The sequence below is a fragment of the Vipera berus genome, assembly GCF_964194415.1.
Source record: "Vipera berus genome assembly, chromosome: 7".
Lineage (NCBI taxonomy): Eukaryota > Metazoa > Chordata > Lepidosauria > Squamata > Viperidae > Vipera > Vipera berus.
The window spans coordinates 51856152-51882605 of NC_138209.1; the positions used below are offsets into that span (position 1 = coordinate 51856152).

Here is a 26454-nt window from a genome sequence, read left to right on the forward strand (position 1 = left end):
TCTGGTTCATTGATTTCAGATATATATTTATGACATTTTGCTTTATTTGCTCATGATCAATGTGCAATAAATCTGTAAAACTATTGAAGAAGAACCCATGCTGCTTTAGCTATCAACTGGCATCCTGAATATGTCATTATAAGGACAGATCAGTTTCAAATCATTTTAAATTACACATGGGCACTGCAAAAGGATGGTTACAATTCGGAAGTTGTTCACGTTTGAGTACATTGTTAAGTTGCTTTTAATTTGTTAAGATCTTTTTGAAGCTGTCTCTTCTTATGAAAAATCTGTCAGTGATGTGTGTGTGTGTGTGTGCGTGTGTGTGTGTGTGCATGGATAGAGGCAAAGATCTGGTAGTAATTTTGGTAAATGTATTCAAAAGGATATACAGTATGCATTAAAACAGAAGTCCCCAACCTTTTGGGTATCAGGGACCAGTTCCATGGAGAGAGGTTTTTCCATGGACTGGAAGGTGCGTGGTTTTGTGTGCTGCCTGCATCTCACGGATGGGGCTTTGCTTGTGCAGACTGGTTGCTGTTATGCCACGACCCGGTACTGGTCCACAACCGGGGGTTGGGGACCCCTGCATTAAAAGACATGTTGTAGGCCTTTAAATTTAAGTGTGTGGAATCAAAATGTACATTTACTTCAGAAATATTTGAAGTAGATTTACTTCAGAAATACATTCTTAGGTTTTACAGATATTTCATATACTGCAGCCCTTTCTCTGCTGCAGTAGACTATTTAGCCATATTTCAGGATAAGGATTTCCTGAACTTTACTTTGATCATTTTTATAAAGTGATCCTACTTTACATTGACGTAAAGGATAGAATCCTGTTTGCAAGATATGGAATTATGTATTCATATCTAGTTTTGAAATAAAGTGAAAAGCACTGTGCTTTTAAACGCATCTACAGTATGTGGGAAATATGCAATACAATTAGCCCTGGTTGTGCTTTAGCTCTCTACTTATCTGATTTAGTGCTTTCGGCAATCTTGTAAATCTAAGTGCTGATTGAGCTTAGCTAGAGGGAAGAAGACACATAAGTATAATACATGTTCTACCTTCCATGTTCTATCAAATTATGTGAATCAGGAAGCATACAGATAAATATAGAAATAGTACTAGTCTCATAGTAGAATAAATTAGCCAGGGCTTCAGTCATATTGCTAACAGATGAGGTAGGAGGTTGATTAGTATTCAGCAAGTTATCAGTTTTACCCAATCCTCCACCCCTGCAACATTTATAGCAGCTGCCAGTTTAAAACTGTCCAAAGAGCAATCTGCCTGAAATAACCAAATTATAGAAAGCTCTTCACTTTTAGATAAATAACTTGTGTTTGCTTCATCAAAGAAATCATTCCATAGTAAGGATTAATTTACTGAATTCTATGTACTGAGATAACACACTTCAGTTAGGGCCAAACATCTCTCTGGGAGACACCAAGTCTTTCTCTCATGTTCTATTTCACTGTTCTTTTATAAGGGATTGTACTCAAGCCTAATAATTCCCTTGTAAAATTGCTCTGACAACATGAGCAGAAAATGCTGTTCTTTTGGCAGTCTCATATGCAGAAACCTTCAGAACAGATAGTCAAATTCTGTGCTATTGCTGTCGCTATCCAGAAATTTTAATCTAGGTTTTCAAACTCTTACAGTTTAATTTCAAATTACACATATACTTTACCATCATGAAAGACCAATTATAGCACATCCTTGTGAATTCTATTTTTTTTAAGTTTCTTTTATCTTTGTACTATATGTCCATATACCGCCCTGAGTCCTTCGGGAGAAGGGCGGTATAAAAATTTAATAAAACTATAAACTATAAAACTATATAGTACATACCTTTTCTGGATAGTTAGTTTTTAATAGCTACTCTGGACTGGTAATAATGCTTAGTACTACAATAGGGACAGATCCTCGTGGCTGATATTAAAGAGCAAGTCCTAACCAGATAGCTTCAGTAGTCCAGGACAAGAAGTCTGTGATAGACTGCTGCTTCACCAGAGCCCATTCCTATTTTACTTAAGAAACAGTTGTGCATCAGGGTCTTGATCACTGTAACACTACAACAAATATTCAAAATTCAAAGTGATGAATAAAATTTCTGCTCAGTGATATTTAAACTGTATAGATTACAGTCCTAGTACTACAGGCCTACAGTCCTACTACCTCTTCATCCCCCAATCCTAGTCTACTGCACCACAGAGGAATCCAGTAAAGAGACCTGACAGAGAATAACTTTCCTTTTGTCTCTTAGACAGGTCTCCATAATACATGTCAAACCTATGCTTACATCTGGGACTAAAGCCAGGTGGATAGATGAGTAATAAAGTACTGGCAATAAAAGTAGACATCATCAAGATTGTGATTTACTCTGTTGTAACAGAATAAAGTTGAACCATCAGAAGTATGTACGGTATAAAGAAAAGTCAATACTTTTTGAAATAATGTTTTTTTGAAATAATGAATTGAAACCATGCTGCTTGTCCAAAGCACTAATATTGAAGCTGAAGTATAGACATGATGCTTGAGAAAATCAAAGGTGAACAAAATGAGCTTGACAAAAGACAAGATGGCTAGGTATTAGCATGACTTTATACGAGCTGAAATAAGCAGTTACTGATGAACCAGGTTTCTTGAAGACTACAAGACAGTTATTACTTTTATATTTTCCCCAGCTTTTGCTGCTGAATATATATTCAGTGTGGCCTAAATATTTTAGCATAATGTTGCAATTATGTACATCAGTTTTAGGTTAAATAAGTACACCACACTATACCAAGAAAATTTCTAATGTTGTAATATTCCATTCTTTCTATTGGAGTTTAACCCAAAACATTGCAACAAATAGCTCTTAAGAATGGAAATATACATGCATGAGGGAAAAATGAGTCTCATATAAATTAATTGTTTTAATTGAACATGTGAAATATGATCTTGGTATAAAATTAACTACTGCTAAATCTACGAATCTAATCATATTTATAGCAGCTTCTGGATCAGTTACTCCCACATTGTTACTAGTGGTAACAGAACTTTTTTTTGCCCATTTCTTAACCTTAGGTGGCATCTGCATACACTTTAACCAGTTAAAAAGAGATGGAAACAAATGAAAAGCTTATATGTTATATAGTGTGCTAAATAAAAATCTGTTAAAATGAGGGTTTACTATATTGCATTAGTATTAAACTATTGTCATTTTAAAGTAATGTTTAATGCTCTAATTTCTAATGTTCATGCAATTTTATTTATCAAATAATGTATATGGTGTCCAACTCATAGCAGGTGCCTCCTGGTGGCTTACAACATTAAAAATCTATAATATAAAACCCCATCAAACTCAATCCTTCTCCCCCAGTTAGATTTGAACTAAGCAAATAGACTGATCATAACTCAATGCTCGGGAGTTCAAAACCTCATACTATAAAGACTACCATACTGGATTGCAAAAATCCAGATTCTATTTGAAAGAATTATATTGTTCTGTATTTCTTTGTAATTTAATGATGGTGCATGGATTTTGCAGAATGATTGTTCTACTAAATGATAACAATGCCTTGTCCTCTTGTGACTTCAATAACAGAAGGAGTACAAGTACCTAATAGGAGAACTGTTTACTGGAGCTGTGATTATTGGTGGGGCAGATCTTATTAGGCTTTGGCTTCAACTGATCAGGCTATGTGAATAATTCTTGTGACCAAGAACTAATTAAATATATTACCTATCTCTTCAATGGAGGCTTCATAAATATTAAACAATCATAGGGGATTTTATACTTTTTATTTCTTGTGTAGTATTCCCCTACAACCTTTGAACTCTGTCTCTTAACGTAACTACCTCAGACTCCCCCAGGTTTTTCCAAAGCTTGATTTCAGCTTTAATTAGAGCTGCGATTCAAGTTGAAGCAGCTAGAGCAGGGAGCAGAACACCCACCCCAGCTCCAACAAGGTGAAAAAAGTCACAATACATGGCAACATATCACATCACATGGTAAGTTTGACACCCCTGAGCTAGAGTGTTACATCAGGAGCCAGGTTCAAACAAGTGGATAATAAAGTATTACTTAATTACCGAATATAGGTTTTCACAGCTACTTATTGGTAACAATAACTTCCAGGTGATGATGAGATAATGAAGAAATGTACTGACATTTCATCAGTCTTGTTGCTAGAACTGAATTTGACAGCAGGCAGCATCCTTATATTCTGCTCATGTTTTCCCTCTCTCATTTGTGATTGGACATCTTGACTGCTGTTTGACCAATATTATTCATCCAACTTCATTATTTACAAAATACACAGGACAGAAACAACCTATATTGTTCTAATATGTTAGTATGACTTCAATTGAGCCAACAGGTGGTAGCACTTAGCAACATATCTGGGTATAGAAGCTAAGCAGTGCCTGATCTAGTTAGTACTCAATGGAATGGTATACATAGTCTAGGAAGTTGAAAATAACTCATTAGAAAGCATTGGCAAATTACTTCTGTATTTTTGCCAAGAATGATACATGGATAGGTCCATTAAGTCAACAAGAGTAGAGTTGACTTGAAAATTTTATTTTTTCATTGAGTTTGACCTTTAAGCCTAATCAATTTTGAGACATTCAAAGGCTTGCAAAACAAATCATTCACAAAATAATGAAATCATAGCAATCATTATTCTTAACTGAAATTAAAACAGCTACATTTGAGACCTTCATGACATTGTATCAATTAATTAATTAAAAACCTTCCAGAAGAATTGACCAATTTCTAGAAGGCCAGCTGGATTTCACAAAATGGAATAGAGAAGCATTTCATTCCATCCATTTTCCACCCTGTTTATATCACATCTTTTTCTTATTTTCTTCTTAATTGGCTGGCATAAATAAAAATCCACTTTGCTTTACAGATTAGAATGGAACCAATTTCATGGCTATATCTAAGTTAAATTACAGTCTTTACCTTTTCTTGTAATGAAACAATAAAAGCTGTAATGAAATATTTCCTGTGTTATTCTGAGATCCTAGGATTGACTATTAACATACAAGGTTGATAATGTTAATATTCAATACTGAAAATTGATCAACAGGCCCCAATATGTGCGAGCTGGAACAAACACCTCTAATACCATTTCCCTGAGCACAGGTTCTCCTCAGGGCTGCATCCTAAGTCCGCTGCTGTTCACCCTGTTGACCCATGACTGTTGTGCTAGGTTTGTCACCAACCATATTGTGAAGTTTGCAGATGATACAACAGTAGTGGGCCTTATTCATGATGACAATGTGGAAGCTTACCGCAAGGAGTTTGAGGGGTTGGTAAAATGGTGTAAGGAAAACAGCCTAGTTTTAAATACCGGAAAAACCAAAGAGATCATTGTCAATTTCAGAAAAGACAGGCACAGTCACACTTCTCAGTGCATTAATGATTCACCTGTGGAGAGGTTAACAGCATCAAATTCCTGGGTGTGCAGCTAACAAGTAGGCTGGCTTGGTTGCCCAACAGTGAGGAACTGGTGAAGCAGGCACAGCAGCGCTTGCACTTTCTCCGTCGCATGAGAAAAGCTCATTTTCCTTCCCCTGTCTTGACCACTTTCTACAGGGGGACAATTGAGAGCATCCTGTCATACAGCATAACAGTCTGGTTTGGAAGCATCACTGCTTCAGTCAGGAAGGCGGTACAGAGAGTGGTGAGGATGGCCGAAAAGTTCATTGCAGTTCCCTCCCTCCCATCCAGGACATAGCACAGAAGCGTTGTTGAACAGGGTCCATAAGATTATTGGGGACACTACTCATCCTCTTCACAACCTGTTTTCCTTGTTACCTTCTAGGAGGAGGCTTCATGGTATCCATAGCAGAACATCCAGATTCAGCCATAGTTTCAGTCCATACAGCATTAACCTTGTGAACTCTCAGGCTTCCTCCTTCCGTTATATATTCAAGATGGAAAGTATTTAATATTTTATTGTTATGTACATGTAGGGGTGTGGGTCTATACATATGTTGTATATAGTATGTTTTAGATGTGTGTCACGTATGTGTTTCACTTTGAGAGTGGGCAACTAAATTTCATTTTTGATGTGTGCTGTTGTGCCCACAGTAAAATATGACAATAAAGATTATCTTATCCTATCTTACCTTATCTTAAGATAGCTACTTTTGTTAAATTGTCATGTTTATTAGTAGTATGTCAATTACCTATAACTTTTTCAGTTTATTTTATCTTTTATCAAGGTTATAATTATTTTTTATAAGATACAGCCAAAGTCCAGAAAAAACTTACAGTAGATTATTATATCAATTTCATTCTGATTCATATATTCCTCAAGAAGCTTATGGTTTTCAAACAAATATTCATCAGCTTTTCTGAGCTTACATTGCACCAAGTATCCTGTCCTCCAACATCTCTTTGTGTGCACCCTGACTTCCAGGATCTCTCCACATCTTACTGATAGACACCAGTATGTGCAAGTTGGGACTAATATTTCTAACACCATTTTCTTGAGCACACCTCATGGCTACGTATGATATTGTTCACCCTGTTGACCCATGACTGTTATGCCAGGTTTGCCACCAACCATATTGCGAAGTATGTGGCTAATGCAACAGTAGTGGGCCTTATTCAAGATGACAATGAGGGTGCTGATTGCAAGGCTGGTGTAACAAACACAGCCTTGTTTTAAACGTAAGAAAAACTAAAGAAATCATTGTCACACATCTCTGTGTATTGATGATTCACCTCTGGAGGTGGTTAGCAGCATGACGTTTCTGGGTGTGCAGCTAACAAGTAAACTAACTTTGTTGTTCAACAGTGAGAAACTGGTGAAGTGGGCACAGAAGTGCCTGCATTTTTGGCATCATATGAGAAAATTATATCTTCCTTACCACTCTCTACAGAGGGATGATTGAGAGCATATTGCATTACTGTCTGGTTTGGAAGCATTACTGCTTCAGACCGGAAGATAGTGCAGAGAGTGGTGAAGATGGCAGAAAAGATTATTGGTAGTTCACTTCCTTCTACCCAGGACATAGCACAGAAGCGTTGTTGAACAGGGTCCATAAGATTATCGGGGACACTACACATCCTCTTCATGACCTGTTTTCCTTGTTACCTTCTGGGAGGACGTTTCGTGGTACCCAAAGCAGAACATCCAGATTCAGTCACAGTTTTGTGTTTCTCCAAAAATAAGACCTACCCCCAAAATATACCCTAGTTTGATTTTGGGGGGTGGGCTTAATATAAGCCCTGCTCCCAAAATAAGCCTGACTTCAGACCCTGCCCACTCCATCCCATCATCTGTTTTTAGCAGGCAGGATTGTGTGCCTCTTCCCCACTTCTACCTCCACCTGCTGCCAGTGCCTCCACTGTGACATGCCTAAGCAGCCACTGATACACACATGCATAAACCCATTGCAATGTTGGTCAGAAGAATGACTGCAAAGGACAGATGCAGATCCCCGCAATTCCTGGAGGTTCCAAGCGCTGTTTTTGGCACCACTCAGTTTCCCACCAAATCCCAACCCCGCCAGGCTGGTCTCATGGCCAAGATTGTGTTCCGCCTTCCCCACCACTGCATTGGCAGCTAGTGCTGCCTCCCGAGAGGTGGCATGATGATTGGTCGGCAGACATGCCACGAATGGGGATTCACAATCCCCCCAAACCCTGCTGCTGCAAAAGTGGATCCAGGGTTGCAATGTGTGCTGCAATGGAGAGACAGGAAGTGGAGCAGCTGGCACGAGGGAAGGGAAGTAGGGAGAAGAAAGAGGAAAAGCAGCCAAGTGAGAAGTGGGGCCATTTCAGTTGGTCAGGCACCATAGTGCCACCGAAAACAACAGAGTCCGTGTGCCTGCCTGGCACACGCTCACCCATGTTAGCCATGCTCTCTGGTGCATTGCAACTGATCAGAGGCATGGAGAGCATGGCTGATGCTGGGTGAGCATGAGGCAGGCATACGCATGGATTCTGCTGTTTTCGGCAGCGCTTCAGTGCCTGAATGGTCAGGATAGACCCACTTCTCACTTGGCTGCTTTTCCTCTTCTCCCCAATCCTCATTCCCTCCTTCCAGCTGCTCCACCTCCCGGCTCTCCATTGCAGCACACATTGCACTCTGGGATCCACTTTGGCAAACTTCTTTTGTTTGTGGGACTGCACGTGATGGCAGAGGAATGTGATGGAGGAATGCGTCGAAGGAGGGGATCTGCCAAGCACCTTAGCAGAGGCTTTGGTGTGCATGATGTGACTTGGCTGAAAGTGGCTGCAGAACAAATGGGGCAGTGTGGGACAGATTCCCCCCTCACCTCTCCACCCACCCTCTTCCCTTTCAGTCTCTTTCTGAGCTCTCTTCACAGCTCTACTCACACAGCCATCGAAGCGGCAGGTGGAGCGCTAGAACAGGAAAGCACCTGCTTTCCAGTTCCATCACATTTCTCTGCTGCCGCAGACTTGGGGAGCTTGAACCACCCACCACTGGCCAGATGCCCTCCCTTCCTAAAGCATCTCTATGCTAACCTTCTTTCCAGCTCTGACGTGCTCCTCCATCGCCATGTGCAGTCCTACAAACGAAGTTTCTGAGATTAAAAAAAAAATCAATCAATCAGTTCCAACGTCTCGTAAAAAAAAAGATCTCGTGAAGTTGGAATTGATTGGTTGTTTTTTTTAGTCTCACAAATGCTTCAGAGCTGGAAAGAAGGTTATCATAGAAATGCTTTGGGAAGGGAGGGCATCTGGGCAGTGCGGGTGGGGCAAGGTCTCCAGCTCCGTGGTGCAGAGAAATGTGACAGAACTAGAAATCAGGTGCTTTCCTGGTCCAGCGCTCCACCTGCTGCTTCAGTGGCTGTGTGGGCAGAGCTGTGAAGAGGGCCAGGTGGCTAAAAGCCCCAGCAGTCTGGCCCGTTAGGGGAGTGAAAAGGCAAACTCCCTAAGGGCATCAGGCACTGAAACCAGCTTGTCACACTGCAGCAGCTGCCCAGGCCCGCCAAAGGGAAGGCTGGCATCTACTGGCACTTATGGTAAATGCGGTGGCATTCCGGCTCTGGTGGGGAAGAAGTAGCCGGCATGGGTGCTGATGGCAGGACACCCACTCACTGACAGCAGGATGCCCACTCCCTCCCCGATCCAGTCGGTGCTCCACCTGCCTCTTTGGCTCTGGGCTGCCACCTCCCCACTCACCTTTCAGATGGGCAAGGCCGGGGCCAGTAAGGTGACCCCCCAGCATCCCTGGGGCAAAGGCCTCCTGCTCTGCCTGGCCAGTGTGCTTATAGTAAAAAAATGACAATAAAGATTATTTCATTTCATCTCATCTCACCTTTTATCTCTTATCTCTATTTTATTTCTGTGGTACCCTGTATTCCTTACCTGGGATTCCCTCTGGTTCTCATTTAACAATCACAAACCGCATGCCTTGGGGTTTCAGTGACAACTAGGAGTGCATGGATTGCCATTGCTATGCCATAATGTGTTGTCAGGCTCTATGACTAGATATCTTAGCTATGTCAATCCTGCTCCCAATTGCAGTCATCATTTGATGATTACCTGTATAGCTAGGTTATATGGGCTTCTTTAAATGCCTTGAAATTATGAGAGAATGAGGGCAGCCTTCTAAGAACTGGAATATTTTGATTCAATAATTGATTAAAAGGTTTCATTTAATTAAAAAACCCCAGTAAACTGTCATAATTTTAATTTATAAAACTACGTATCAATCAGAATAGAGCTGGAAGGGACTTTGGAAGTCTTTTCGTCCAACGCCCTGCTCAAGCAGATCACTATATCCTTTCAGACAAGTGGTTATCCAGTCTCTTCTTAAAAACCTTGAGTGATGAAGCACCGACAATTTATTGTAAGCAAATGAAGTTTACTTTGTACTGAACTGAGTATGATCTGAAAGCCTCAGACTTTCTACCAGCCAGTATAGATAATCCTGATTCTCTCCAGATATGTGACACAGAAGCCATAACTGGAAATCAATTTTATGGAAGGTTGGGATTAAAGAGGGGCTATCTGAAAATAAAGCATGTGATCTGTACTTGAAATGACGGGATAGGTCTGGTTAATAATGGAAGTATCAGTTGGGGATTTATTTATTATCCCACTGCAATCAAATGCAGATTTCAGCCATTTATAAAACATACAGAATATTTATTCATTAATAAATAAATAAAATAATGAAAACACAAGATACATAGAACACTTAATTAAAAACATCTAAATCAATAAAGCCACAAGACAATCAAGCACCATCTATGAGAAATGTGCATCCTGATGTTGAATCAATATATGCTAATTCTAGAATAAATGATAAATTCTCTACCATTTTTAACATTTTCTGGAATGCAGTAAATTCAGGGAAGGGTCCATACTGATTTTCACTGGAACTCTGTTTCAAAAGACTAAACTACTGCTGAGGATGTTTTGGCTTTAGCCCTCTTTACTTCATACAATAAAGAACTATTAACCATGGCTTTTTGGTTAGTCAATTCCAGTAAATATAAGTGCCCATGAAAATAACTAGGTGACAGGTCATGAAGAACTTTCTAGATCAAAGCCAACATTTGAAAATCCATGCCTATAAAGTACAGGGCCCAAAGGACAGCAGTAATATATTCCCAGAAACTGATTGCAAATGGACCACTCTATTCTGGGCCAGTTATACTTTTAACTGGACTTTAAAGGCAGCCTTATGTAGACCATTTTGCAGATAATAAAATAAATCAGGCCAAGGGACATATTTTTAAAAAATGCAGATTAAAAATGTCATGAATTTGATGGAGGAAGAGTGTAAATTAAGCTGTGAGAACTGGCTATACATTTGAAATTAAACATTTTTAGGATGGACTGCAAATCTCTATTATTAGATATTTATGAGATAGTTACTATACACTAAACTATTTATTTATTAGCAGCTTAATTGTGGGCCATGACAAATCAATACATGTTAAGGGAGAAGACTGTAAGTACATATATAGAATCATTTCAACAATAGCCATCCATTTCTGTTTTATATTTTTAAAAGGCATAATTACATGTACGTTAATGAGATTGTAATGAATGAGATTGTAATAAAGTTCTAGGAAGACTCCTCCCTCCATGTCGTCCTTACTCTGCTGCTTATCTGAATGAACCCCAGACTGTAAAACAAAAGACCACTTAAGCCTTTTAACACTCAGACTGAAACTGATGAAGCACGTCTTAACTTAGGTGAAATTGTCAAATACCAGCAAATTAATCAAATAGGAAAATCCCTTGAAGAAATGGAAATCTTTCACACACACACTAAGAATTCCTAACCCTGGACCCATTGTTCAAGGTCACAACCTTGACATACAAAAAAGAAAGATTACAACCACAACCTCCCCCCCCCCAGTCAGCCCATGTTTTTCCACTACCAGATCTGGTGTCCTTTCCAGTAATTCCTAGAACAGAGGCTGAGTTTCTGAGGACAATAGAAAGACTCCTTTATTAAAGTAACCTTTCCAAACTCTAACTTTGAATAAACTTCAATTGCTGTGACTGTCATCCTCTTGAATAAAAGTCACCTCTGCTTCAAGCAGCTGTCCTGTGCTCTTTGGGAGACCTGGCCTGGATCGAACCAAGAATTTTCTTCTAGCAAATTAAAGAAATAATTATTTTTTTTATTTTTTTTATTTTAATTCCATTTATATCCCGCCCTTCTCCGAAGACTCAGGGCGGCTTACAAACTTAGCAGTAGCCTTCATTCTATGTATATGCCTGCTTATTAGGGCTTTCACACACCCCCAAGCGGCATTATTACAAAGTCAGCTTAATTGCCCCCAACAATCTGGGTCCTCATTTTACCTACCTCGGAAGGATGGAAGGCTGAGTCAACCTTGAGCCTGGTGGGATGCGAACCTGCACTAATTGCAGGCAGCTGGTGTTACTTAAGGAGGCATTACCCCACTGCTCCAATAAATGCTTATTCTTTTTTTGTAGTCAGTCTCAACACCTTTTCATCTTTTCATGAAATGTCAACAAATCTGGAGATACCAGCTTGAGAGCTGGCACTAACTAATAATTATATTGACAAAAAATAGTTGAGATATATAAGAGTACTAGATTCCTTTGTCTAAATATTCCTATTGAATTTTTTTTCAAAGTTTAATATTTTCTTCTCATTTACTTTTATGTATGTATATCTGTGTAATTGTTCTGTGTGCCTGGACATATAATCATGTTGGCCACATGACTACTGAAATGTCTTCAGACAACGCTGGCTCCCTGGGCTAAGAAATGGAGATGAGCACCTGTCCTCTAGAGTCAGATATGACTTGACAAGGGAAAATTTTACCTTTACTTTTATCTGTATCTATGTAGTATAGAAAATGGGGCCACTATCTTATGTTAGCATTTTGATTCATTTTTGCTAAAGGATATCTTTATGAATATATTAGCTATTATTTGTGGGTCAAGATACACATTTCTTACCTGAGTTTTAATCAAAGTGTCTAATTCGTTTTCCCATGCTAAATAAATATTGGTTCAAAAAATGTGCTACTTAATTTATTTTGCCATTTCTAATTCCTTTGAATGTTAATTGATTGATTTCCTGGTTGAATGATCCAGTAGTTCAAACTCATTCATTAAAAAGAAATATTCACATAGAAAACATAGATGAAAAGGAAATAATAAGCCATTTCTTTGCTTACCTTTTCCATGTGCAAGATGCTAACTTTGAAAAATATACTAGAGCTAGAATGTGTAGATACTGTTTAATAATGTTAATGAAAATTATAAATAATTAAACTTTTAAATATTGGAAATGAAACTCATCTGTATCAAGATAAGTTATATAATTCATCCAGCCCAGTCCCAGTTGTATTGAACTACAGTAGTTGACTTGAGAGAATGAGCGTAGAGGACTTTATGTTAAGCGTGGATGGTATATTCAGTTTATAAAAAAACTTCAAGGTTGCAAACGAAGATTTTTCACATCACCTGTTGCCCAGTTCATTTTTTAACTAGCACTTTTAGTGGTTAATGACTTTTTAAACTTTTTTCTTCATTAATTTTCATAGACAGCCTTTCCCCTCCCTATTTTTTATTTGTTTGTTGCTTCCTTGCTTGCTTTGTTTTACAAAGAGGTTAAATTTTCAAAAGTGTATTGCAGGTTTCTGGCTTTCTTCTTATATGGTGGCAAAAGTTTCAATGTGCCTGTTCTGTTTCTTATTTTACAGCAAGCTTTTCAGTGGTTTGCTGTGGTTTTCAGGCTTCCAAAAATTAGATACCATGAACAAAACTTTTTTCATGGATTTTTTTCAGTACCGGAAGGATGGGCATCAAGGGAAGCTGCAGTATAGTGAAAATACAAGCTGTTTTTACAGAGGAAGGGCATTGGAAGACAGATTTTGGTATTACAGTAGTTATGATTAAATTACGGTTAAACCATTTAAAAGTATGCTTCCTATCTTCCTATTGTAAGATAGGTCAGGATTGTATTATTCCTATATTGTCCAAATTGGAATTAGAATATTTTGTTTTAGTTAAGTTCTACTTGTATTTTTCTACCTCATATACATTAAATTTAATTAGAATTTCTTCTGGCTTAAGTTTTGCTTTATTGTGGTAGACAATACTATTTTTCCATCCTTCCATCCATCCATGTTCACTATACTGCAGCTTCCTTTGATGCAAAAGAGTCAGGTAATTTTATAATGTACATGAAATAGTTATTATTAGATTACAGTAGATAGGGTTATCAATAGGGGTTTGCTGAGAACATTTGCATCAATCAGTGACATAATATATCTTATCTATATTGTGTTGTTTGAATAGCCTGAAGTTTTTCTGAGGTGGGGTGAATGCCCTGGCTATCTATTTTGTACCCTAGGAATTCAGTGGAGGTGACTCCAATAGAGCACTTTTCCCGCTTAAGTTTGAGGCCGGCTTCTCTGAGCCGGCTCAGCACAGCTGACAGCCTGTCAGCTAAATTTGCTTCGTTATCTCCGGCGATGAGAACATCGTCGAAATAGGGGCAGACCCCGGGTATTCCTTTCAGGGTTTTCTCCATGATACCCTGGAATATACCCGGGGCCGCCGATATGCCAAATTGGAGCCTCTTTACTTTAAAGGCACCGCGGTGGGTGACAATTGTCTGGGCCTCCGCGGTGTCATCCGTGACAGGCAGTTGCAAATACGCCTGCGTGAGATCGAGCTTGGCGAAAATGGCGCCAGAGCGGATGGAAGCGAATACGTCCCTTACCGCTGGCACCGGGTAAGCATGGGGGCTGAGGGCTAGGTTGACTGTCGCCTTATAATCTGCGCACACTCTCACTTCACCATTAGGTTTGATTGGGGTGACAATAGGGGTTTCCCAGGTTCCCCCCTCCGTTGGCTCAAGCACCCCTAGTCCTACGAGGCGATCCAGTTCGTTTTCAATTTTTTCTTTAAGGGCAAAAGGTACCCTCCTGGCTCTTATTTTAATTGGTTGGATTGCTGGATTTAGCTGCAAGGAAATGGGGGGACCCGTATATTTTCCTAAAGTGCCATCGAAGACGTCGGCGTACTTATCGCAAACGGCTTCTAGGCTGGGTGCTTGAATGGTGTTAACCCCCGTTAAGGCGATGCCTAGTGGACTGAACCAGTTTAGCCCTATCAAGTTGGTACGGTTCCCTGGCGTAACTAAAACCTCTAAGGGACCCTTGAACCCCTTGTACTGCACAACGACCTTGGCTCTCCCTTCCAGCGGAATGGGGGTTTTCTGGAAATCAGCTAGGTGTACCTGGGTTTGTTTCAGGGGGATTTGATCCTGGCCTTGCTGACAGATCTCCTGATAGGTGGTTAGTGAAATTAAGGAGACTGCTGACCCTGAATCCACTTCCATGTGGCAGGGCACCCCCTGGATTTTGACCCAGATCTTAACCTTGGAGCTTAAGCTATTAACCCTGTCAATTGTCTCTACCAGGGGCCCTGGTGGGTTTTCTCTGCTGGCTTGGGCAGCCGGCCTACCTGGGGAGTTTGCCTCCACATCATTGATGTTGTCCCGGCCCTTGCTGCGGCACACCGGCTTGATGTGGCCAGTCTTTCCGCAATTGTGGCATTTCGCGTTTCTAAAACGGCAGCTTCCTCGGGCATGATTGCCCCCGCAGCTGGCACAGGCGGCTCGTTGCTCGTAGCGCGGTGGCGGCGGCGGAAGGTTCCTGGACCTACGGCGGTCCGACGTGTTGCCTCTCCTTGGTTGCCGGTGCTCCATTCTGCGCTGTAGGGCTTCTCCATCGGTGAAATCCACCGACTCTCCGCTGTCGCTGAAGGTTGCGCTTTCTTGATAGACGGTCGCAGGGCTCTCTGGGGTCGTGTTCGTCGGCTTCTTCTTGTGGCTGTGCTCGTATGCCATGATCTCTCTGGTCAGCTCTGCCAGGTTCATGTCGGGTTTGGACGTCAGTTTCTTCTGTAGCCTCTCGTCCCTCAGACCGATCACCACCTGGTCTCTGATGCGGTCTTCCAGGTCGGGGAAGCAGCAGTTCCGCGCGGCGTGTCTGACCCCGGCGATGAACTCGTTGGCGGGCTCGTCCGGCCGTTGTTTCTTTTGGGCGAATTGTACCCGCCAATACAGTTCTGAACGAGCCGGCATGTAGTACTTGTTCAGCTGGTCCACCAGGTCCGCGTAGGAGACTTCAGTGATGGGCACCGGGCTGAACAAACCGACGGCTGCATCATACACAGGCGGTCCGCTGATGTACAGCAGAGCGGCGGCCTTTGCCCGGTCGTCAGTGATTTTACTGACGAGGAGGAATCCTTCGACCTGGCCTAGGTGTGATTGCCATCTCTCGGGATGGCGGGTATCAAATTCCCTCACGCGGCCGAAGTTTGCCATGTCGTCCGGTCCTGGGTTGCTCCGATGGAAGTTAAAACTTCCGTGACAGCTCTTGCCGGGAATTCTCTTCCTCGGCCGTGACTTCAGCTCCGGAGCGATCCCACCTTCGTCGCCAGTGAAGTAGCCTAAGGACCACTCGGGACGACAGGCTAGTTAACAACAGGTTTATTAAGAGCAAGGCAACATTGAATAACTTGTCCGGCTTTTATAGCCGGCAGCTGGTAGCGAGGACCAATCAGCAGTGTTTGTTTTGGCGCCGTGTCAAGCAGGGACCAATCTGCGCCGTCTTCTGTTGACAGCTCCGGTTTCCGCATGGGCTAGTGTTTTGACAGCCGCGAGCTGTCAGTGGTTGCGCCTGCGCTGTGTGGTGCAAGCTTGACAGCTCAGGCTTCCTCATGGTCCGGAGTTTTGACAGCCGCGAGCTGTCAGTGGTGGCGCCTGCGCTGTGCGGGGAACTTTGACAGCTGTCAAAGTTCCCGCGTGGTTTTCTGTCAGGCGCTTTGTTCCGTTATACTTGTCAATGCAGTATTAGTGAACTGTTTACATATATACACATTGATTAATGAACTATTTACATATACAACACATATATGATAGTGAAATACTTTTTGTTCCTATGACAACTTTATTATTAAGTTTGTACTTATTTATATTAAATGATCCGTCTGTTTATGTTAAGAATGGAGATGTAGAATAGAAAACAATGGTGAAGCAATAATTAAAGAAAGCATAATATCTTACATCCTGAAGAAGCTTTTTTGCTGGTGTTTGCTGAGAAATGTTAACAATTGCTGTTTTTCTTCTACATAACTTAGGTTTGTTATCAAGAATAATGTCTGACTATTTTATTAAAAGCTATAATAACTTCATCTATTTATTTAAAGCATGTCTTGCACAAAGAATTTATTTAACACTTCATTTAGTGTTTACATTTTGTGCTGGGATTGATACAAGAATATTTGTGTTTATTAAACATTTCCTGTTTTCAAGTTTGGCACATTCACAACACAATTGGGCTAAGTATATAGCAATATTTACAAGAAAGAAAGAGACCACAATGATTGGATATGTTTTATTTGTTTTATAGTTGTTTAAAAGCATGTAATACATTTGAAAGATTAGAAAACATTACCATTAACTCTATTTATATTATTCTGCCTTGTGAAATGGACTAAGATTTCAGTTCCAGTCATTTTATGTTTCTGTCTCTGGGCTGTAATCTCAATAATGTATTACACTTCATTGTCCCGGTGAATTTGTTGACAGACAGTAATTGGGTCACTGCATTGAAATACCAAGTGTAGGCTTAGAATTCTCTTGACTAGTTGGCATGACAACCATAGTGGTCGATTAAACATGCGCAGATAGGCGTCATCAGCCTATGGTTTTTCAATGCTGCAAAATAGATTGTTAAAAGGAAAAAATGTTTTAATGAGCATATAAAAAGACAATTCCAAAGAGATTTTCTGATGTGTTTTTTAACATGGTAATCTTCTAGGCAAAAAAGGGCCCCCCGAAAACCCACTCACAGAAAAATAACTAATGTTGAATCGCTTTTTTCAATCTGAAACATAAACACAGAACAAAATAAATTCAAGCTATAAATCGTCATAAACAGCAGTTGAAAACAACCTAATTAAAACAATATGACATTATTTCTCTCTGGGATAAAAATAATAATTTCTAGTGCCTTATGTAATGCAGCTTAAAACAAACAAAACAAAAACCAAAAAGGCCAGTGTGCAGAATGATCAGTTCAGTTTAATCTGGAGCTTCTTTCTCATGGGTAGATTAAATTGCTATCCACCATTCCTTGGACTGGCAGAAAAGTACTCCTGCATAGATTTGCGGCCATAATGGCAGATCCTTTTTCTGCCATACACTATTCCTGTATGAGCAGGGAATAGTGCTGTCTTTTTTCCCTACTATGAAACAAGTTAAGCAAAGAGAATGGTGGATTCCCCTCTGAACACCCTTCACCTTTTAGCAAGGAAACAGCCACCAATCACCCTTCAAGAACCAGACTTACTGTATCAGTGTAGCCATCTGTCAAGCTGCTCGGCTAACTGGTGACAGGGTGGTGGGAGAAAAATAGCTAAGTATGGTGGGGGTGATGAGGTGAAATGAGAGGTAGTTTTCTCTTGCTCACTCAATGTTAGATGTCGAATAATCACTCTGCATGTATTGGTGCTACACATATAATCCACAAAGCTCAGGACTTTCACATGGTTAAGTTGCACTAATCCATGGGTTGTTCAACTATGGTTATGTAAATAAGCCACAGTTTACTGGGTTTACAAATTAGTTCATAATTTTAAAGATCAGAATATCTAAATGTTCTAGACAACTTGCTAAGTCAAAGAAAATAACATCACCAATGTTTATGTGATGCTTGACTGTGTCTAAAGCAGTTGTGTCTTAAGAAATGGCAATGAAACTTTAAATCAGTTCCAAATGTATAGATTCCTTTCTATGCTTTACCAGATGCTGGGTATTTCTTGCCTTTAAACACTCTTTACATATATATGGTATAATTGCCTTCAGGAAGACAATCTACTTGTGTTAACTGTAGCCTGAATTTTTGGTGAAGTGTTGTATCAAAATGCATTCAGCACTTACATTAAAGGTATAAAAGTAGTACAAAAGTTTCACTGTAGTCTTACAGTATGTCTGGTTTTGTGTGCTGTGTTTCTGAATACTGACACTAGCAACAAGAGATAAGAAAATTACTAATATAGTTTTTTGAGGAAAAAAAGCAAAGTGCTGCTTTTTAATCTTAGTGTATTCATCTGACATTTAAAAATATTTGGAAGATGATAATCTTCAGATCGTAAATTAACATTTTTGTCTATTCAGCATTTGGTAGGGCAGCATTAGAAGATACAAAGTGGTTTCAGCAAGTATGCATAATTTGCAAGAGTTGGATTTAATGTAACTCTGGGTTATTTAGTGAGAATCAAATATTTCAAGTCGCAATCTACATAGGCACATTTTATGTCCAAATGTAAAGAGTATAAAGAGATATCCCATGTGGAACAAAAAATTATGATCAAAATATAAAATTAGTCAAATTTGTGTTCTCTATGTTAATTTTTGTCACAGGAAATTCCCATCTGTGTTGCTCGTTACATGTATACTTTGAGTATAATATCAACCCCATAAAAATAATGCTTATAAGATAGAAGTTTTCCTATTAAATGAGAAAATACTAAATTGAACCTATCTAACACATGCCAGGAATTTATGTAAATTAACATTTCATTTTTTTAGAAAGATATAGATAAATTGTCTTTTAAAAAAATAAGAAATCATTTTTATGAAGGCTTTAAAATATAATACATTTTTTGCTAATGTTTACTGGTGATTGCTGCCCTGTAGTTCATAGGGTCTGCCTATTGTAGAGGGAGTGAAGTCAGTGATGAAAAGTGTGGCTTTGAACCAACAGGAAAATCAATCATGATTGAATAGCAAAGAACAATAAATTATGGCTGTATTAGGGTCCTTTAATTGCATCACCAAATTAAAAATTTCTGCTGTTAAACACATTAAATTAAATTTACAGCAAAGAAAAAAAGGGAAAACCCTTAATTTATTCCAGAAATATGGGGGGGGGAGTCATGTTCATATGTCTTAAGTGTCCCGATCTATTTTGTTCTGTGGGTTTACCTACCAAATTTCAGTCCTGAAGATATCAAGTACAGCTTCCAGTCATTGGAAAACTGCTAATCCTTATTTTGGGATAGCACAGGATCAATACAGAGTGTGGATGCAGCAACAACACAACAAACTATAATTGTGCATCATTTTCTTATGATGTAAAAATTCTTTGGAGTGTTTTTATGTAGTTAAACATTTTGCTTTTAGAGCAGCGACCCCCAACCTTTGGGGCACCAGGGACCCATTCCAAGGAGAGAGGCTTTTCTGTGAACCGGGGGGGGGCAGGGTTTCATCTGCTGCCTGCTTCTCTCAGATGGGGCTTTGCTTGTTTGTGTGGACTGGGCGCTGGCATGCCACGGAAAAGCGCTGATCCACAGACTGGGGGTTGGAGACCCCTGTTTTAGATCATATATATACACATACACATATATTTTGAAGACAATTATTATGAAAAAATTGTGACAATAAAACCAAGGACAATTTTTAAAAGCTAGTTAAATGTACTGACCAGATCAACTTGAAATATTATGTATGGGTAGCATTTATGCATAAAGTCACAGATGGCATTCTGTAGTATTTCATCTTCATCTTTTCTCATTTGTAATGTTTTTCAATTAACTTCAGTATTTGTTATGTAGCTATGTTAAATGTTGTCTCTCACTCTTTTTTTGCATGCTTTGGTGTTTGTCCAAGGATTCAGATTAGGATCCCTCAGTCCTTGCAGTAGCATCCACCTGCCATTGTAAAGCTGTACAAGTGCTTCAAAAGAGGCAGACATAGGAAGTTCCTTTTTTGGAACTGTGAAAGCAGCCATCTCTTGTTCCACAGTCACAAAGCTGCTTTCTGAACTGTTCCCAACTGTGTTTGAATGCCTGTGCATATTCAGTCACTTGCTTCATTTTCCCCCAGTAAAGGAAAGTGGCTATGCATGTAAACATATGTGGAGACTACTGGGAAAAGCTTTTAAATAATTTGCATAGCCTCACCAGGTACTAACTAAATGAAAACAAAATTACACAGAACTAACTAGCATATATATTAGAAAATAAATAAATAATAAACTTTGCTGTAGCAATGCGTATAAAAAAGGCAAAGAGCATCACAAATGAAAGCAAAGAAGTTGACATCTTATGTTTCTAAATTACATATGGGAAAAGGAGTACAATTACATTGCACTACAGGTAAATATAAGAATACAGCTATATTATTCCATATACAAAATTCCATATATCCATTGGAATTTCTGCATTAGGGAAGGAACTATAATTATGATACAATCTTTCAGTAAAATACTAGTTTCATATGTTCAAATCATACTTTTATGTTGTGTATAACAAGTGTTTACTTCAGAATTTAATTCTGATATTTAATTTTTTTTATGAGATCTGAAAATAAATTAATAGAAAGATATTAATGATGGAACATGTCTCTTCAGTGCAACTGACTACAGGGGTAAAGCTTATATTTAAGAGATAAGGTGAGATTCTGGGGATTATTACAGGATCCCCAACTGGAGGTTGATAAAAGAATTGCTTAAAATTAGAAACACATTTGTATAATTTTGAGTAATTCTTCTCCCACTGGTGAAGCCCAAATGTATCTTACATTGCAGGAAGATTTCCAAGCCTCCAAAAAATGATTTCAGGCATAGGATAAGAGACTTTTCAACAACAATAAGAAAATTTCTAACCTTCACTTTCAGGTTAAAAAACCTGAAATATAAAATTATACTTCCATTATACTGTCCTTTGTAGCTAGTTGACAATATACTCTGTTTTTTTCAGTGTTGCTGGTTCTGTGATTAAAAACAAAGAATCAGTAACACGAAGAGTTTTAATACAAAGTATTTGGTCAGATTAGCCCTAAATTTATTCTTCTGTATTCTGATAACACAGTCTATCATCGATTATTTAGAAGAGTTCACATGTTTGTTTTTATTCAGTTTTATTATCTGATAAACCAGGATTGTGGTTAATAGCAAATTTTACAGAAAGATTGATTACAAATGAATAAAAACTGGATTTTTATCTGCAGTTCAGTACTAATATATCTTTATTAATATGTTCGTTTATTTTACAATTTTGTATAATTATTTTTAAAATATGTCTGATGTTGGATCTTGCATTAAGATAATAATAGAGTTTTCTTTAGATTCAGGAATTTTTCGTATTTAAACCATCCATCTCCCATGTTTATTTAAATCAGTTGTATTAGTCATGTACTTATTTTTTTTTCTGCCTGCTTGGTGTTTACACCTTTCAGATATGGGCAGTAGGACAGGGAGAGAGGAAGAAATCTGCTTGGTTAACATGCATCTCACTTGTCATCGTTTAGGTAAGATGTACATTTGCTCTTTTAGTTCTTCATCAAATAGGATTTTCTGTCATATGCATAAAGACAAAACTTGCTTTGCATAGCCTAATTTCTATGTACATAGTTTCTCCTTCCAAAATAAAAAAGGAACAATAATCTTACATGAAGAGCTGGCCAGCAAACCAATTGTAAGTTGCAAGCCATGGTTATGATTTTGACTAAAGTGACATCAACATACATAGAAAATTCTGTAGATATTCTGTTCTGTAGACTTGACTTGGCTCTCGTGTATGTATTTCAACAGCTAAACTTCCTACTATCATCAGAAGGGCTGAAGGATGCTTTGTTCATTAGCTTTATATTATCTAATCTGGATTTGCATAGACTAAGACCATAAACTATGTATGCTTAATCCCCAACACCTCCATGTAAATAAAAAAAAATCAATTTGTGTCTTTGTGTATTTTTTGGAAAGTGGCACAAGACATGCTACTCTAAGGCCAAGTGTAGCCCTAAGTTTGGTTAAAATTGCACACAAGATTGCATTTAATGTACAGTGTATGTTGCAAAACTTTGAGATTAATGTCCTTGATTTAAATCCTTATCAGCCAAAGAACTACCTAGTTCTTTAACTTTGAATGTACTTTTCTGGTTGCACTGATCTCACATACAGTACATTTTATTGTGATTACTTATCCACTAATAGCAGTCATTTCCTTCACAAGATATAAAGAAAACTACAGCCCATTGGTCTCAGGGTTGTTCTCAGAGTCAATATCACTCAGTAGGAGGTGCTTAAATTTGCTTCTCTCTTGGCTTTTTCTTCTGGAGAATTTCCAAACCTGATGTACCACAAATGTGTTCAGACTGTAGAGTAGATGCTGGTGAAATTCTGGGACCTGCAGTCACATGTTTGGAAAATATCTGATAGGAAGAGCCTTCAGCAATGGATCATGATATTAATTACCCTGCTTACTTGGTTAGCCATATTGTACAGGGCTTGTATCTTTTTTCTGAGCACAACTGGGGCAGGGGAGGAGGCTGCCATATTGTTTACTTCTACCTGCAATATATCTCAGCATGTGATCATTCTTGCCTAGCCTTAGAAGCTTAGAAAAATCACGTACAATTAGTTCTACATAATTGCTTCTCAGCTAGAATGTCTCCAGGGAATACCAGAGGTGTAGGCTTGACTTTCAATTGGGGGGAAAAACCAAGTCAACGGTAAGCCATTTCTTACTGTTTATAAAACTAGATGAAGTCAGCAGTAGCTGAACTTCACTTGGGGGGGTGCTGCCCTTTGGCCTCCCTTCATAATGTTGTACAAAAAAGATGTGAATCACAATATATATCACCTTTCCTTGACATAAAAATAATGTTAATAGAAATGATAATAGATATTTACTAATAATTTTAGGAGGGATATTTACACAAAAAGCAGGGAAAGCTAAAAAAGAAAACAAATTTCTTCATGTGAAATTATTAAAATGCAGTATCTTTTAACATTTTTATTTATATGGTATATTTAAACTGAGCATTTATAAACGAGACATGAATAATTTATTCAGTACACAGGAAAAATATTAGTTGTCTTCTGTTTACAGTTTGAATATATAATGTATCCAATAGAAATACTCAGGGTAACCACAGGACAGTGATATAAGAAGGAAACTGCTTTATTGATCATATTTTATTCCACTTTATATTCTGAATAATTGTAACTGATTAAAAATAGCAGAGGTTCTCTTCAGAGGAGGAGGGATCAGAGGAAAGAAAAGCTACTTTCAATTACCAAGTCGCCATATTTGTTCTTAGAAGAGAATAAAATAGAAGATGCAGAATAGAAGCAAATAAACAATAGAAGGTTACTTTATGACAAAACTTGGTAACTGGAACCTCTAATCTAGCTGCATCAGCCAGGTAGAGACATCTAGGCCTATAGGTTTCATCAACATACTTAAGAGAATTCTGTACAATATGTGTGTGTACCTGTCTGTGTCTGTGTGTGCTGGTATATGTGTATATGTATGTGTGTATGTATGTGGTATCTCTCTCTTGTGTGTGTGGTGTGTGTGTGTGTGTGTGTGTGTGTGTATTTATTATATATATATAGCAAATGCCAATACAAAGGAGCAATAGCACCTTTTGGATTTTTTGAAAGCTGAACACTGGTACTGAAAAACTGGCTTAAATTTTTATCAGAGTATTAAGTAGATATAAAAAATCTACACGATGTCAACACTGCTAGTATCGGATGTTTTGCATTGACAAAAGATGGAATTGTAACCATCTTTTACCTTTTGGTTTTAGAGTTAGATGATGCTGGGAGGGGGATGTGAACGGGATCCAACTAGACATAACAACAAATCTAGTGTAAGAAACAAGGTTATTGTAACCAGATCTGATCAGTAATTGGCAGGCTGGAGAAATGGAGAGGAAGCCCGCGCTTCAAGCTAATTGGGGAATGTGATTTATGACTGTTAATTGGAGGAGGGAATTGTGTTTTGATACTATGTGCTCAGGGGAGGGAAATTCAGTTTTTGTCTTCGATTAGGCAGTGCCGATATTATGCTACTCAAAATAAAGATTCTTTAAAGTAAACAATGCCTCAATGTTCTTTTAAAGAGTATCATCTGTCGGAACCATGACATACACCCTGTTAAAATGCCAGGTTTTTGAGATGTAAAAAAATCAGTCCAAGATAAATCATTTCAGCATTTTTATACATTTAATATAGCATACCATATATGGTATTATGTTTAAGAACAATCAGCACAAATAACAAAACAACAACTATAATAATAGTTTCAAAGTATACAACTTGTTCAGTAGATATAAACAGTATGACAATTTTCTAAAGCTTTGTGATCTGAATATTTAAACATCCTGACTATTTTCAAAGTGCCTATGAGTTAATGACTGAAGTATCAATAAATATGGGTGGCATATCAAATTACTATTAAATAGATAAAGAATTAGATAAAATTTAGTGTAATTGGCTTAATTTTAATAGTTTTTTTTTCTAAACAACTAATATATCTGCGTAATAATTTTTCAACTAACTTCTGGAAAAAGCCAAGAAATGCTAAAAATCATGTGGCATACCTAATGTCTTTAAGGAATATACAGAACATTTGTGCCCTCAGAGTATGAGGACAGAAATTGAATGCAGAAGACATAAGAGAGGCAGAAAGTGGATGTGTAAGTTATTAACTAGTTCCTGAATGCTTCAAAATGAAGATAACTATGTTAAAAAGTTTGGCAAATAAAATACATATCTGATTAGAAGTTCATTGTCATTAGTTGTTTCTAAATAATTAGGGCGACTCATAATTCTCTTTGTTCAGTTTACAAAAATGGACTTGTGGATTACTGAAGATAGGATCTTAATTATGCACATATTCCTCCGCTATTTGGTAAGGGTTGTAACTGGATGCCCTTATACATATACAGGTAGTCCTCAGTTTACTACCACAATTAAGCCCAAAATTTCTGTTGATAAATGAGACAGTTGTTAAGTGAGTTTTGCCCCATTTTATGACCTTTCTTGCCATAGTTGTTAAATAAATCATTGCAGTTGTTAAGTTAGTAACACGGTTGTAAAGTGAATCTGACTTCCCCATTGATTTTGCTTGTCAGAAGTTCGCAAAAGGTGATCAAATGACCCTGGGACACTGCAACCGTCATAAATGCGGGTCAGTTGCCAAGCATCTGAATTTTGATCACCTGACCATAGGGATGCTGCAACAGTCATGAATGTGAAAAATGGTCATAAGTCACTTTTTTCAGTGCTGTTGTAACTATGGATGGTCACCAAATGAACTGTTTTAAGTTGAGGACTACCAGTATATGTTGGTGTATCTGTATTGATCACTCATTTCCTTCCTAGAACTAAAGTTGTCATCTGATAATCAAATGCCCTTTAATGATAATGCTGGGATCAAATTAAATTAATTCACAGTAAGGTCAGTGTCTCTGTAAAGTTGGCACTTCGTCAAATCTGCTTGACTTTGACATCACTGTTACAAACAAAAAGCTGCTGAAGCTGTTGCTTATTTTAATTGTAAATAAACTCAGTGGAGGTGCTGGCTGCGTGGCAATCATGGGAGAGTAGTTGAAATTGCCTAAAAATGTGAAGGCATTAGGAGTCAGGATATGCAGCTGGGATTTTTTTGCTCAGAATTGCTCAAAAAGTTCACAAAAAGAGAGAATGTACTGTGAATTTCACCAATATAATTTTGTAAATATAAATTTCAGTTAAATTTTACTGGCTATAAAATTTATGAAAAAGATGAATTAGTATTAATGAAAGTGGGGCTTTGTGTACTAAAAGGTTATTGAATATAGCTCTTTAGAGTAACAATAAATCCAATCATTATAATAGGTTAAAATCACTGTTTTAAAATATATATATTCAGTTCATTATAATATATATAAAATATCCAGATATATCTGCATTTAAACAGTGTTTCTCAAAGTGTGAGTCATAGCTGCCCATGGGTTGCATGGAAGTCCTTTTAAAGCAGACTGAACAATTTAATATAAAAGTATGTTCAATGCAAAGTGACAGCTCCAGAACTTCATCAGAAATGTGTGTGATTTTTTGTGGGGGTTTTTGTGTTTTTTTTAAACCCACAGATTTCAATGCAATGAGGAGTAATTC

General features: G+C 38.3%; 1 protein-coding gene across 2 annotated transcripts in view; it reads left to right on the forward strand.

Moving 5' to 3' along the window:
* Positions 1–26454, forward strand: part of GPM6A (glycoprotein M6A) — a gene marked incomplete at its 5' end in the record, with an annotated part of 134718 nt that overhangs the window by 20839 nt on the left and 87425 nt on the right. Inside the window, one exon of one of the 2 annotated variants that reach the window (XM_081332410.1) lies at positions 21741–21812. The exons of the other annotated variant lie outside the window; for it this stretch is intronic. Coding sequence (XP_081188536.1) covers positions 21741–21812 — 72 coding nt within the window. The remainder of the gene's footprint in view (positions 1–21740; positions 21813–26454) is intronic. 2 annotated transcript variants of the gene reach the window in all.